Source organism: Aulonocara sp. 'chitande type north' Nkhata Bay, linkage group LG23, assembly GCF_057382095.1.
Source record: "Aulonocara sp. 'chitande type north' Nkhata Bay isolate Kocher_YH1m ecotype deep benthic linkage group LG23, A_spYH_male_GT1.1, whole genome shotgun sequence".
Classification (NCBI taxonomy): domain Eukaryota; kingdom Metazoa; phylum Chordata; class Actinopteri; order Cichliformes; family Cichlidae; genus Aulonocara; species Aulonocara sp. 'chitande type north' Nkhata Bay.
This window is the reverse complement of record NC_141365.1, coordinates 28,667,531-28,683,333: the sequence shown is the minus strand read 5'-3', so window position 1 is coordinate 28,683,333 and position 15,803 is coordinate 28,667,531. Positions and strand designations below refer to the sequence as shown.

General features: G+C 40.6%; 1 protein-coding gene across 2 annotated transcripts in view; it reads right to left on the bottom strand.

Moving 5' to 3' along the window:
* LOC147302030 (activin receptor type-2A) overlaps positions 1-10,340 on the bottom strand; it is a 72,205-nt gene extending 61,865 nt beyond the window's left edge. For both annotated transcript variants that reach the window (XM_086284770.1, XM_086284771.1), the window contains exon 1: positions 9,370-10,340. In XM_086284770.1, coding sequence (XP_086140896.1) covers positions 9,370-9,424 — 55 coding nt within the window. In that variant the 5' untranslated portion in view covers positions 9,425-10,340. The remainder of the gene's footprint in view (positions 1-9,369) is intronic.
* Positions 10,341-15,803: the final 5,463 nt, after the last annotated feature.

Sequence of the window (15,803 nt, the reverse complement as noted above, 5' to 3'; positions counted from 1 at the left end):
TAGTCTTTACTTTCCATGATTGGATTTTTACCCCCTCCTACCTAAAGTGTTTTTTTGGAGTCTTCCGTTTAACATTTAACACTTCACACGACATCTAATGATTAACTGTGCCTGGAAAGGAACTAGGGCTGCCACGATTAGTCGACTAGTCACGATTATGTCGACTATTAAAATCGTCGACGACTAATTTAATAGTCGACGCATCGTTTGAAGCTTTGTAAGATCACAAAGGACACAGGAATGCGTAGTAGGATTTAAGAGTGTAATAACGGACTGAAACAGAAGATGGCAGCACTGCATGTACAAGGATGCCAGCTGCCGTTAAACCCCGAAGAAGAAGAAGCTGTGTCCCAGAATTCATAGCGCAGCCCAGCGCAGTTGTCAACAATGGCGGCAGCTAGTTAGTTTTAACTTTACTCTTATTATTCTTTCTGGGTCACAAAATAAACGTTTAACATATTTTCAGGCAGGAATGTAGCTGTGTAAACCTCAAATATCTGCTCAGTTTATCAAGACACCGCATATTTTCAAAAGCGCTCCGACGTTTTCGGAGACGTCTGTTACCCACTAGCTCGTTAGCTAGGCGGGGGCAAGGCTAACTAGAGCCGTGAGAACACCGGACTCCCGGCAAATCGTTTTCAAACCCACCGCCGTCTTTCGCTAGTCAGGTTAAACATGATATATGAGTCACTTAGATAACTTAAAAATGTTATTGTTTGGCTTTCTTTAGTATTTTATTTGTTCCTGAGTAAATCGGTTTGGCTGAGATTAAAGTTATAGTTTTTGCACAGCTAAATAAACTTCAAGCAGACAGCTGATTATCAGAAGTGTGAGATGCTCCAGAATTTACTCCGGTGTCCTGTTATATTTTTGAAAGCAAGGAGTTTATTAAACTTCACCGAAACAATCTGCAAATTTCATTAAAAATTAATAAACTATCATCTTGTCTTTATTTTTAGTTAGCACATACCTTAAACACTTAAAGCTGTAAGCTAATGATAGTTATATAAGAGCAGATGCTGCTGGTGCAATAAGCTGTACGTCCAATGGATGATGATCTGATTAGTCGACTAATCGCAAAAAGTAATGGGTGACTAATCGACTATCAAAATAATCATTTGTGGCAGCCCTAAAAGGAACGCCAAATGAGTTGAATTGTGTTTAACTGAGTGAATTATAAAGGTCTAAAGGTTTAAAGGCCTCACAGACAGCATCACTGTGATGATAAAACAAGCCATGGTCATGATTTTGGGATATTCAAATAGTCATTAAGTTGTTAAAAAGAAACATCCAACAGATCAGGCAGCTATTTTCCACTGTTTTTATCTCAGCCTGGCAGCCACCTGGTTGGCAGCAAGGATTAAACAGCAAAAGAGGGATCAACTGACGTGGCTTTTTCAAGGCCAGTTCCTACTATTAGTAATCAAGTACACCAATAAGTCTCTATATGTTTAGATCAAATCATATAAACTTGGTATGAAGTTACAAAATAAAATAAAACTTTGCTAAAATTCAATCCTAATGATTTATAGGTCTGAAATTGTACAGTACAATGGAAAAGTCCCAGTTTGTGCATTTTTAAAAAAATAATATATTTATTGGAGCTTATTAAAACAATGAATAAATACAGATACTGATACCTAGTAAGAGAAGATGCAGGGGCTACCAACTAACAGACATCAAGATGTCGGAGTAGTGAGATTAGATACTGTTACCTTCATAAAGTCTGAGAGAGCAACAAAAAAATAAATCTGCCAGGTAAATCTCGAATACTTATGATTATTCATTCATTATTATATAATTATTATTACTTGCAGAGCTGAGAAAAGAGTGTCTATCTTTTCGAATCCTTCACAGCAAGGACATAGGTTTGGGTCAACTAAAAAGAAATAAAACAAACAAATGCTATTTAGAGTGTAATTGCAAATCTGGTGGCAGAACCACCTGACCTGTTCAATTGCAACTGGTGAACATTAGTCAGCCCCAGCTTAATGGTAGCAGGACACAGAGACCCCAGACTGGTCATCAACTGAGATTTAAGTTGATGTGCAGCAGAGCTGAAACTGAATCATCGGCTCTGTTGTGCTGCTGCTGAGGATTTTAAAAAAAAAAAAAAGAAAAAAAAAAAGAAAAGAAACAGGAAATAAAGAAAAACAACAACAACAAGCCAGAGCTGCTTCATCCTCGCCATACTGATGTAACCTTACACTGGTGTGCAAGAGGATCAATGTCTGTGTGAAACTGCTGCAGTGTACAGGAGGCCAAATGTACAAGCAGCACACGGGACACGACTTGTCCGTCTCTTGGCCTCTGTGGTGGAGAAATCTAAACACCCATTTGCTCCAAATTACTGAAGAAACATGGCTGTAATAACAGGGTTTGACCTCTGCAGCTCTAGACTGATTCGCTGAGTTACAGTCACATCAGGTCTGACGAATAGAGAGGAAAAGGGAAGCTTCTTGTTGCTTCAGCTTCGCCAGAAATAAAGAGACAGTCACAGGGTAGGGTAGGTTTTACTGTTAGTATGCATAATTGATTGCATTAGGAAGGCCACACCACAATCGCTTGATCATTTGATTCATGTGTTTGCACTTTCCCGGAACATCACCACCCCCACCCCCCCACCCCCACCCCAAAAAAACCCAAACAATTAAAAATTAAAAAAAAAAAAAAAAATCAAATCCCCACCTTTGAACTTAAAGAGTTCAGAGTAAGCCTCACCGGATCTGGATGTGCTGTTGCAGCACTGTAAATATTTACAAGCCTGCAGTTCAAGCTCACATGCGATCTGAGGCAGAGGTCACCTGAAGACCATCAGATGACCAAAGGTTCAAGGTTCATCTGATAATGCTGCTGTTGGTGGTGCGGCGTTACCAGAATGCGCCCTTTAAGTTCAACAAAAAGGAGTCCCATCAACTCTTTTCAGGCAACTTAGGCAGTGAAACACTTAGCAGCTGCTGAGGTCCCTTACAAAATAAAAGCATCAAAGCATTAAGTATAAAAATCCCCCCAAAAACCCTGTTTTAGTCATGCCTCAGTTTTTCTTTACAGCAGCATTTTTACATACAGCTCAGTGTTTATTGTCAGCGGGTTGGACCAGTAAAACTATTGCATAACAACATATAGCATAGTTGCACGTTGTTCTCCTTCCTTTCAAGTGTAAAGAAGTTTAAACACACATTTAATCCCTGAGAAGTCCTTTGGCAAATAAGTGAAATTTCACCATTACATCTCAGGTTTTTCTACACAGGGCAGAAAAGCTGATGTAGTGAATAAAAGAAACCTGACAGCAGCTTAAACTTTAATAAATAAATGTGTAAAAAAAAAAAAAGAAAGAAAGAAAGAAAGAAAGAAAGAAAGAAAGAAAGAAAGAAAGAAAGAAAGAAAGAAAGAAAGAAAGAAAGAAAGAAAAGAAAAGAAAAAGCATCTGCAGCTCATTACCTGGACTCAGTCCTTCAAGAATAAGATATCCACAGATAAAGTCTCGTTCTTACTGTGGCATTGCAGTAAAACCACAAATTTCTATAGTATTTAACAAAGAGATAAAAAAAAAAGTCAATCCCTGTCATTTAACAGTTTAATCTGGGGTAGGATGCCACATCTTTGTTTTTAGAAGGCTGTTATACTGAAATAAATTTAGAGGGCAAAATGTATGCCCTTCTCCATTTCTTTGCAGCTTTCCCATTTTCCCATTTGCTGTTCTCTTACATTTCTACTGGGGCTGTGCAATTCATCAATTTCAACACAATTCTGGCTTTCAATGATTATTAAAAAAAACTGGCTGATCGAGATAAAAACAATTATTTGGCCACATTCTGTTTTGCATTAAAGCTTGTTCTGCCTTTCAGCACATCGCTTTTGCCAATTTTGCTTTTTGTCAAGTTCACATTAATTTATTTTCTTTTAAATTCTAATTAAAGTTTGTGTTTAAATAAAAAAGGCAACTTTCTTTTTTTTTTTTTAGTTTAATGATTGACCTATTTTTCCAATGTCTCTGGAAAAAAAAACCGCACTGTTAAATAATGACAATCTTACCACTGATTGGGATTTTTTACCACAGTCAAGAAGCTTTTCTTTAAAATGTAATTAAACAAGATGTAATTTTATATTACAGATGCTTGATATCAAACTTTTGCTTTCACTAAAAGTCCAGATTTACTCCCATTCAGACTGTGGTTGGGTTGAGGTTTAATAAATCTATTTTTTTTCCCCAACACCCAAGTGGAACTTTCTTCCGGCTGCTCTCCAATTCACACAGCATACGTGATTCGGCACCGATTTTTACAGACTCACTAGGATTTGTGACTCCACCTGGTTTTGAACAAAGAATCTTCTGCGTGTGGGGCCAGTGTATTAACCACTGCATCATGGAGCTAAACAATGGGGATTTTGACTGTTTGCCATAACCAGGCAGCTACAGTTTGGACCTCTACTCATCAAACATGCCTCGGCTGAGTCCACAAATTATATTTCCCAAAACTGCAACATCAAAACCATCCCTTATCGTCAGACGTTGATTTGGGTTTTTAAATGGCCCGCGGGCAGAACGGGATGTCCACACTTGAAGTCCTGAAATAATGGTGGCTGTCTTCAGAGGCTATGTGAGCAGACTAGTTGATTGTTTCCCCTACTGCCAAATAAGTTTCTGATAAATATTTAAGCTGCTTCTCTCAGTTTCATCTCACAGTGAATTGAAGCTGGTTAAAGGTGCATATTGAACATCACTGAAAAGCTACAGAGACCTCTCTCTGTTCATTTCTTTTGGCATGTTCATCAAATAAAAGCCACTCTGGGCCAAGTGCCCTGCCTTTATCAGAGGTTTTTCTTGAGCTGTGCCAATTCAACTCCGATTTCACTGAGGATTATTATTCCACCTAGTTCATAATAATAATCACCTGCAGCACCTGGCTTATAACTGGCTTATAACTCCAACCAACCCCCGACTATTACCATATTTGAGAAACCTTTTAATTTAAGACGCCCCAGGGGGGTGGGGGTGGGGGGTGATTTCTGTGAAAGTACAATTCTGCTGCAACTCGAGGGTTTATTTTACACTTCTCTTAGGTGTTAATTGGGGCAGCTTTCACACAGGTACACTGAGTATTTGGTAAACCGGCAGCAACTGTAGAGAAAACCGGTTCGGTGGAGCTGCACAAACACGCACAAACAGTAAAGTTAGAACATTTTCTGTTTATCCTGTAAGCCAACAGGAAAAGAAATTCTGCCTCTGGGCCTAATTTTTGTTTTCTTTTGTCAGCTCCAGTTACATCAGGCTCACACCACAATCAAACCACATCGAGTGACACAACTGCAAATGGAAGTTAAACTCACTGCAGTGCTATTTTGTTAGCAACACCAAAACCTCAACTACTATGACACTTGTGTCAATTTCCCCACAAGTATTTACACTTCACATGGTCACAGAAGTGTCACAGGGTTTATATGAGGCTATATTAGCTCATTTTGGGAGGTGGAAGTGGTTCAATGAAGACTTACAGTACAGTTTATAGCTTTAGAAAAAGTGGTTTCTACTCAATATTTTGCTTTTACAAGTCAAAAATCATTGCACACCACAGGGGAGATCATGATTTTAGTTCTTTTTAGATCCAACAGGAGCATTTGAGACTGGATTGTGCTAAACAAGTGTTTGCTTGTATGAGTTTCCTCTAATCTTTTGGAATAAACCGATTCTGGTCAAACTAACTCATCGTCTACAGCTCACATTACCTGTGGTAAACTGCAAGGTTCAATTTTAGGTATCATCTCATTTTCTATTTATATGCTTCCTCCAGGCCAAGTTATACAAAGTTATAAAATCTTGTTCACTCTAGATTTACTTGATCACTTGGTTTCTTCAGGGGTTGCAAACCTCTACTATCAAAATAATCATTTTTGAAGGTTTATAATGATAGTGACAGTCTATTAAGCATAAATTAGATACTTTACTACGTTTGACCACATCCAATGCCTTTACTGTGACTTATTTATTAATAACTGGTACTTATGTCATGTTTTGTTGCAAATTATAAAACTAAAATAACAATAATTTACTTTTTAAATTATCAGCACAATGATAATAGCATGTATAAGCCTAATATGTATGCAATATTTATGTTGCATACATATTACCTACTTATGTTTACACAAATTACTCAAATTAAAAACAGTGTCCTTCTATAATAACTAAGACAGGCAGCAGCGCTAAATTCTTTTTAACATTTTTAAAGTTGTTTTTTTTTTTTTTTAAATAAAGTCCATGTCAGAGTAATGATATGAAGCCAGAAGCCAACAGCATTGGGAGTGAAAGCAAACAGACCTGTTCACGCTTTTTAAATATTTGAATTCCCAGCTAGAGGGGTTTAGGACTAGATATTTATGTGTATATTTCCACCAGTATTGAGGTTTAATTGCTTGCAAAATTAAGAGGAGAAGGTCTCCAGGCAAAAGATAAATGCTGGAGATAGAGCTGGGCGATAGAACGATAACGATATGTATCGCGATATAACTTTTACTCGATAGAGAAATTAAGCTATCGCGATAGACCTCGCCGCTCTTGTCCTCTTAAAAAAAAAAAAAAAAAAAAAAAGGTCAGCCAATCCAAATTAAGTAGCGCAGAGCCGAACCAATCACAGCCGCAGCGTCACGTCGCGTGACTTGTTACGTACAGCACAAGTGCCAAGTCGCACGTGTGTTTGTTTGGGAAGCAGCCAGCGGGTAATGGAGCCAGCGCGTAATGGAGGAAATGAGTGTGCCGACTAGAAAAATCAACCGAGCGTGACCGAAGAGAAAACAGATGATGGTTCCAACGCCGGAGAGATTGTCGAACGGAAGAGCCATAGAAGTTCCGTAGTGTGAAGGTATTTCGGCTATTTCAAGTCTGACAAAAAACAGAGTAGCGTGCACTGTAAATTGTGCCGAAAGCAAGTCTGGAAATACAATAAACTGGTGCATGCGTCACACTGTGCGCCACGTTATTGTTTCGGTGAAATGAATTTCTACAATACTGTTACTGTTAATTCTACTCTCTGCAGTGTTTAAATGCTTACATATACACACAGTTACTGTCCATCCACACATACGACTCGGTTCTGCTTCTATGCCCCAGCTTTGTTTACTTTTTCCCACCGAGGCTTCTAGACTTCTGATTGGCCAACATTTCTGCACGGTTAGGAATCTAGCGCCACCTGCTGCTTTGGCATGTTCATAGCAGCGTTTTCCTTCATTTCTGCCTTTATGTGTGGACGGGATTATTTTTTTAAACGAAAACGGAAAATCTCCGTTTTCAAAAATACCCGTGTACGTGTGGACGTAGCCTCAGTCTCTGACTGGAAGCGCTAATTCGTCATTCGGCTTTTGTCAGACTAAAGTAACTGTTAAAACTGTTTGAAAAGCTAAGCTATACAACAAGGAGAGATTGAGAATTTCCTTTTAGTTCTCAGTTTATTTGATATTGACAAAAGTTAGTCAGTTTTGTCTGTTCTTCTGTAAAACAAACTAAGATTTATTTTTAGAATTAATACTTTGTTTCTAAGTGGAATTGACAATTTAGTCTGTTTCGTTTGTTCTATTTTGAAACTTAAACGCTTTAGCGGCTGCCTTTTGTGTAGTTTGCAATATTTGCCTTTATTTATCTGAAAAAGTCTCATGTTCCTTAAGTACATCTACCCTGTTGAACTTATTATGGGAAATAAATATTTAAATAAAAACAAGCTGCTGATTATTTCACATTTTACTTGTGAGCAACGGCACATTTAAATCTTACAAATATAGTTATTTGGCTTATATCGTGATAGATATCGTTATCGCCTGAAATGAAAAAAACATATCGTGATATGAAAAAATCTCATATCGCCCAGCTCTAGCTGGAGATGGATCAAAACAAGCGTAGAGCTGGAGTTTTGTGACCCCACTTAGCATTTTAATTGAGCATTATCTGTGGCATACCACAAGGTTCGATTTTGGGTCCTGTTATAGTTCCTATGTATATGCTGTCCCTAGGATAAATAGATTTTAAATAGATACCTTAAATCCCTAAAACACACACTTCTCTTTAATTAAATGCATCAAATAAATAAATCAATAAATCATACATCATGCTCTTCCCTGATCTACAAATCACACAAACCACTCTGAAGGTGTCCTAGGACCCTAAAGCCAGCAGTCAGAAAGGTACTCAGCTCTAACCTTTGAACTAGAAAAGTTACCCTTTCCTGCTTCTTCCAAATAACATCTACTATTAAAATTAAACAAAATATTAGCTGGAAAAAGGTTCATTCTTGTGCTTTGTCCAGGCTAAATTACTGCAAATGAAACACCACTCTCTCACCTCCAAACACTTCAAAACGCAGCAGCGAAGCTTCTTACTGGTACAGACGGCATCACATCATCCCAATCCTCTGACTCCAAGTACATTTTAGATTTTCCTACTCATGCTTAAAGCCAAGTAGCAGAAATTCTGACCCCTTATATAACCTACTTCACATTGTTAGAAAGAGCCCCACCTGAGGAAGTGGAGGTGCTTCTCCCATCAGGAGCCCTTGGCTTTCTAAAACCTGCCTGAGCAGATAAGGCTCGTAAAATCTGTGACTTCCTGTAAAAACACGTTTTTGTAACCTTGCTTTTAGTCATGTGATTTTTCCGTCTTTTTACCCTTTAATCATCTATTACGTTATATAATTGCTTGTCTGTCGCCTCTTTTATATTTGTTGCAAACTATATTATTCTCATTCCATTAAAAAAAACAACAACAAAAAAACAAATTCAATGGATTTTGTACTATGAAACCAAACCCAAAGAGCAGATTTAAAATGACACACTTCAAGGTGATCAACTTCTCTTCCTAAAGAACAATTGCTCTCAGAATACTCCGGCAAGTAAAAAAGTAAAGTCTGAAGCATTTCTCCCAGTAGCCCACATAAACAGCATGCCCTGCACTCCCGAGATGACCTCTCTTTCCTTTATCATCACTACACTGACATTCATTAAACATCCACCGCGGGGAAATAACTACATATAATGGCCGTCCACCAACACAGAGTGCTGAAAATGGCTTTTAGCATGTAGATGTAGAAAGAAGCCACATGCAAGCCACATGACTGATTACCTTTTATTTGCACTCCATCAACCCAAATCCCTGGCTGCTCCCTCATTAACTTCATAAAAACTCCAATCTGTACCCTTGTGTCCCACAAGAAGCCACTCAAGGGCCCTCTGACCCCCCCCCCCCCCTTCAATCTTGGGGCTCACCTGCAGTTTGCATGCACGCCAATGATGCCCCAAAAGAGGTTACACTCCTTACACATAAAAGCAAGCTATGCACTGCACGGCTGACCGTACGCAACATACATAGCCCCCCACCTCCACACCCACCTGAAGAGCAGGAGATGAGGAAAACGGCGAAGGCCAATTTGGTGGCGTCTCCCATTTTCCATCCGAATCGGATCCTCTTGACTAGAAAGAGAATTTTACAAAAGCACAAAAAGCTCCAGAAAAATTTTCAAAAAAATCTCAAAACGATTGAGTCAAATTAAATGTCTTGTTGTCTCTGGAAATATTGCATCTTTAAAATAAAAAAAAGTCAAGATCGAGTCTACATCCAAAACATCCCAGGTAATGCGAGCCTCACTAGTCCAAAAAAAGAAGACGGGAGGATGATGAAGAAGAGGAGGAGGAGGAGGAGGGGATGGTCGCTGGTATTTCCAGGTTTATACACAAGCAATGCAGGGTGAACTGATGGCACTGGAGCCGGGGTTATCGTGTACTTGCCAGGTCTGCAACAGCAGCATTGTTCACCTGTGCCCGGTGGTGCTATTTTTCAGATAAACGGTGCACAGACCCGAGCCACAGCCGGGCAGGGCTAACATCCATCGGACTGCAAATCAAACGCACTCCGCTCTCCAATCAAACTTCTCCTCGGTGAGCTCCGTCGCATAGCTCTCAAAATGTCCAAACTGCGTCGAAAGGGAGCATTTCCACTCTCCCGCTATTTGCAAAAAACAATTTAAAAGCTTTATTTTAGGTGTTATATTCCGTGCAGAGGTTTTAGGCTTCGTCCGGCTGGGCTGCCCGGCCACAACCACGGCTCCGTCCGCTCCAGCAGGGAAACAACCGATTACCAGACTGCCTTTCCCCCCCTCCCGCTGCGACAGCCCTCTCCAAAGTGGGCCAAACAACCGTTCCCGGTCCAAAAGATTCGAACGAACAAGCGGAAAGACTATCATATGATAACACTAGCCGCTGAAGCTGCCGTTAATCCACGTAGCTGTCGAGTTTAGGACGAGCTGATTTTCCCAAGTCCGTCTCCTCCTCGCCCCCTCTGCTCGGGACGATTTCAAGATGGCGTCACTGGCACCCTGTTAGGCTTACCCAGCTCATACAACGAGCTTCCAGCGAGGGTTTTCAAAATAAAAACCACAGCGTTTACGCTTGTAAACGAACTAAAACGGTTGTAAAGAGAAATTTTAGTTTACTGAAATAAAAAATAAAACTACGCAACCGAAGGAGAAAACCTATCCTTTTTTTAGGTAGATGTTTAGACGTCCTTTTTAAATGAATTTTATAAATTCTGTAAAAAGAGGCTTTGGTACGAACATTTATTTAAATCCTGAGTACTAAGTGACTGTTTCCATTATTATTTATAAAATCTGCCCCCTAAATTAACAGAGTTCTCAAAATGTTTCAAAATGGCATGATTTAAGATGTATTTTTGTGTTTCAATACAGTTTGAACTCTCTTAGGCAGCTTTCTTGTCATTTCTTGAAGTAGTTTTTGGGAATAGTTTTCCAGGCTTTATGAAAACCATTCAAAGCTCTTCTTTGGATGTTGGCTGCCCTTTGTTCTGTTTTCTGTCAAGGAGCTACGTTTGCCTGCTCCCTTATTCACAAGGAGTTGCCACGGTGGGTAGCTCCACGTCTTTGAGTTGGCAGATTTTGACTCTGGATTTGTGAGATTACTGTCTCTTCCCTCAAATGAACCGGGGATATTTAGCATGTTTGATGAATTTGTAAACCACTACACTATGGATGATCCCACATTGCTTCAATAATGTTGAGGTCCAGACTTCATTATTATTAATGGACTTTGTATAAATAAGAAAAAAATATCGCCACCACCACCACCACCACCACATAGAATCACATAAACAAACGTAGTTTAGTATTTTGAATGTTTTTGACATTTTTGGTGGGAGGGTTGCCCTAATTCTGAAAGAACTGCTAGTCAACTTCCGGTGCCAATCTGGCTAACTTTATCCAGCTTGACGATCTGCTTTATGAGCTAGGGATTGTTTTTGTCCGGGAAGGCTGTTAGCTTTGCTTTCCAGTGCGTGCCGTATAATGAAAAGATGGGCGGTCACATTTCTTTAAACATCCTTTCAAAATAAGAAATGTCCAATTTGTTACACATTTATACGTCTTTACAATAACTTGCATTAATTTTAATTTGTGCATGCTATATTACATATCATTAGTCAGCGTGTACTTATTTTATACACCTTATGTTAAAAGAAAAACTATTTATACTACAGCCATCTACAGTGGTGTTGTTGAGGTTTAAACTACACAAAAAATGTCCTTTTTCTAATCAACAGTATGCTCATTATACAGCTCAGCACTCATATAGGTCAACACATGCCACACATAGGCTACATATAGCCTCACTTTGCAGTATGTGCTACTATACCTACATATATCAGGTTTCAGCATGGGTTGGGTGTTCAGTAATAAATGCTGAGAATACCATGAAGTACAGATATAGGCTTGGCCCATCCCCAGATCTGTGTGACACTAATCTCTCTAATAGCCTGGAGCAGATCTCCAACCATAAGCGCTGCTAAACGATTAGGAGGTCAAAGGTCTCGGGGGATTTCTCTGCCAAGCTGGAAGCTGAGTCACCTGTTCTATATTGGAGTGTTGGCTTTCATCTTCAGCAAAACACGGGGTCCTGTACATAGCTTAATGGCTGGGGCTCAAGGCACTGACAAAGGCCCGGGTGAGTAGTTCAGTTCTTGTCAATGTTATTCCCCTAGCAGCGTTTTCAAACTTTCATCACAAATGAAATCTCTCTGGAAAGAGCGAAAGCAGCCCCAGCAGGATGCTCATCATTTCAGAGATATTAGAAACATGAATCAAAAGGCTTGTTTCTGAGTATGTGTGAGCATGCTGTGAGCATAGCTGTGGTCACCAAGTCACCACATAATCAGATTACACCTTCATTGTCACACTCCTTTCTTGCGTCACGTATAATTAACTAATTCACTTACAGAAGTTTAGGATGAGCCGCTGCAACAATAGCTTCATGATCAGCCTACACCACACCTACAGGATTCATTCATCCATGGGTTGTGTTGTTGCTAATTGATGAGGCATTTTGAAGCAAATTCTTTAGCGTGTGCTGTAAGCTGATAACTGAGAGCCCTGTTCTAAATCACCAATATTGTGAAATAAATCACCCCGAGATGAATAAGTGGTAAGAAAATAGATCGGGAGCTAATAGAAAAGTTCCAGTTTGCAGGCAACATCTCAGCTAAGATGTAAGACCATGTGGCTAAAATGAGTTTCACAATCTATGAGCCTATGGCTTGATTGATTTTGATGTCCAACAAAATATGAAGATATTAAAGAAAACAGACACCCTGTGAAAAATGTAGGATTGAAGTCTTTTGTCATTTCTTTAAGTAGTCTTCAGGAATTAGTCTTCAGCCCAAAACCATGACAGAGCCTCCACAGCCCGTTCTCACTCCCGAGGCGTAACATGCCGACGTTTTGTCACGTCCCGCGGCGTTCCTGAGGAACGCGAAAGGAGACCTTCGGCGTTCTTATGGTACGCGGCGGGTTATGGCTGGAATCCAGTGCAATGACGCTCCCGCGGTAATAGACGTTCCAGCCCTGTATTCCAGCCCTAAACCTAACCTTATCCCTAGCCCTAACCATAACCTTTTTCCTGATCTTAACCAGGACCGTAATGATGTTAAATAGCGTGTTTCTCAGCGATTTAAAGAAAAAGAGCGAACATGTGTAGATTGAGTCCATACGGTTGTCATATTTCCTCACTTTTCCGAGGTCGTCATTTAGGAACGTGGTGGGTAGCCGAAAACGTAATATGGTGACGATTTTGCACCTAGCGTAAAATGTTACGCTTTGGGAGTGAGAACGTTGGCCTCCACCAAGTTTTACAGACGGCTGTAGAAGCTTACTGTTGTACCTCTCTCCAGACCTTCTCCATATGTTTGAGGCTGAGATTTGTTTTCCAGATGATGTCTTATATTTCTGTTATCTAAATTTGTCATGTATCTTTCCCCCTCTCTCAATGGAAGAGAAACCTTCCAAAAATTCCTGGAAACTCTAAAACTTCACCATTTCTTAATTGGAAAAACGTCAATGTAAATTCACTTATAACATTTCCTATAATCCTGGTAACTAAAATTTGAACAAACAAAAATACAGAAAAGCCAAGCGTCACATGACCCGTTTAAAAAGGTTTCTAGAGCAAAATGTCACACATAACCTAACCTAAATGAACTTCAGTCTGACCTCCAGGGCTTGAATCTGAAGTCCATCCAACAAACCTCTAAAAGGTGAACATGGATGCATCCATGTTGAAGTTAAACCTTAAAGTAAAATTATTTATTTTTCATTAGTTTTTATTGGTTTAAAAGCCTTATTTTTCAGTTCGGTTTGAAAATGTTTAATTTGCCTTATTTTGTATTGAGTCGGCCCTACGATTGACTGGCAGTCTGTTCGGGGTGACCCTGTCCTTCTCTTGGCCATGGACAGTTGGAAAGGCGCCAGCCTGCTCACAACCCCTTTCTGGAAAATGATTACGGATGGATGATTTGGGTTGATTTAGGAACTTCACAACAGGGCAGTAATGCAATACAAGAAAACCAGTACTACTCCCATAGAAATCACAGTATACAAGTAATGTTTGTGGCTTTGTGTTTGACATTTGCTAATAAACGCTAACATTAATTGAATTCATAAGAATGGTGTCAGATTGGTGTCCTGACAAATAAAGTTTTACTTTCTTGATTGAGTTCATGGAAATGTCTCTAACCAGTCCTCCAACTACATGATCTTATCTGCGTTCGTAAGTGAAGTGAAACAAACATTTTTCAAGTGCTTCTGAAATGACACGGGATTGTTTCCACCTCAAAACTGACTTCAGATATTTATCATCACCATTTTTAAGTTTCCTTTTCAGTCACTGGTTACTTTAAGTCACATTTGGTATTTGGCTAGAAAACATCACAATTTGGGTTAAAATACTGTCCTGCCAATGTAGCCATTTGCATGAGGATTTCCATAGAGAGGAGTTTTCACCCACAGTGAATGTGCCTTTGTGTAGTCCTGAGTTCAGCAGGAACGCGAGACGCAAGAAAAAGCAAAAAACAAAAACCATGAAACATCAAAAATACAGTGTGAACAGTACAGACTGTGGCTGCAGTGGACACCTTTCGTGTTTTTAACACTTGTTTTCATTTGTATGTTACGAATTAGTTTTATTTTCCATGGCTGGCTGATCAACCACCAACAGCACAAGTAAGAGTGGCCCGCAGACTGGTTGTACAACATACTTTGTACTCTGCGTCTGTTGACACTGTTTAATGAAATTCTCTGCAGGTAGACCACAGTGTATCAGTACCACTGGACCACCAACATGCTACCGCTGCTAGCCCATAATTTGAGCTTTAGTAGCAGTGAAACAGCTTTGGCTTTTTGCTGGTCTGGGGCATTCTGGTGTGTTAACATAATGCCACAATCTTCCCACCCAGGAGTAGTGGACGTCCCAGGAAATTCACCCCACGCTAAACTACATCTCAGACTCTACACGCCTCATTTAGCATGTTAAATGTTAAAGTTCGTGACAGCACAATTGGAAAGGGACTAAAGAAGGATGGTTTATTTGTAAGGGTTTCCAGGAGAAGGCCTCTTCTCTTTAATAAGAATGTGGCAGCACAGCTTAAGTTTGCAAAGTCGTCTATGAACAAACCACAAGACTTCTGGAACACTGAACTTTGGACAGATGCGACCAAAGTAGAGATGTTTGGCTATAACGAACAACATCATGCTACAGGACAAGGGTCTCATGCACAGCGGGAAATCTTTAACAGAGTGGCTGTGTGGCAGGGTGTGGGCTGTGGCGCGGCTGGCGGGGGAGGTGGACATACCTGAGCGGCATCAGTAATCACGCCTTGCCAGCTTAAAAGGATTAAACGGGGTCCTGAGTGTGTTGTTATTGTGTGGCTGGCAGCTGAAAAGCTGCAACCGTCTGTGTAAAACGACAACTGGAATAAAAGACGTGTGCTGAAAAGCGTGAAAATGTGGTCGGGTCTGCCATATGTCTGTTACACTGGTGCCCAAACCCAGGATTGGGGCATGGTGGAACCGCGACCGGGCCAGCCAGGGGAGGTGCTGGCCCAAACGGGGGCCGAGTTTGCGGCCACGGGGAGGGAGCAGGCAGCGAAACAGTGGGAACAGCTGCAGGACTAAACCGACTGCCAGATGCAGGCGATAGAGAGTCTGGCAGCTAGGATCGGTGCCTGGCTGACACGGCCGCCGGCTCCACCGGCTCCCCTCGACTGTATGGGAGTGGCTGGTGTCTGGCCTGTTCTGGCACCCATGCCAGACCCCAGGGTGAGGCCAGCCAAGGCATAGCCTACCTCCGCACTACACTCTACTACACTCCTCGGGTGGGAGTGGCTAGTGCCCGGCAGGTGCCTGCACCCATTCCTGTTCCCTGGAGGGCAGCCGAGCAACCTCCACTTCCACCACCTGCTAACCCACCTGCTCACCCCGACCCGGTGG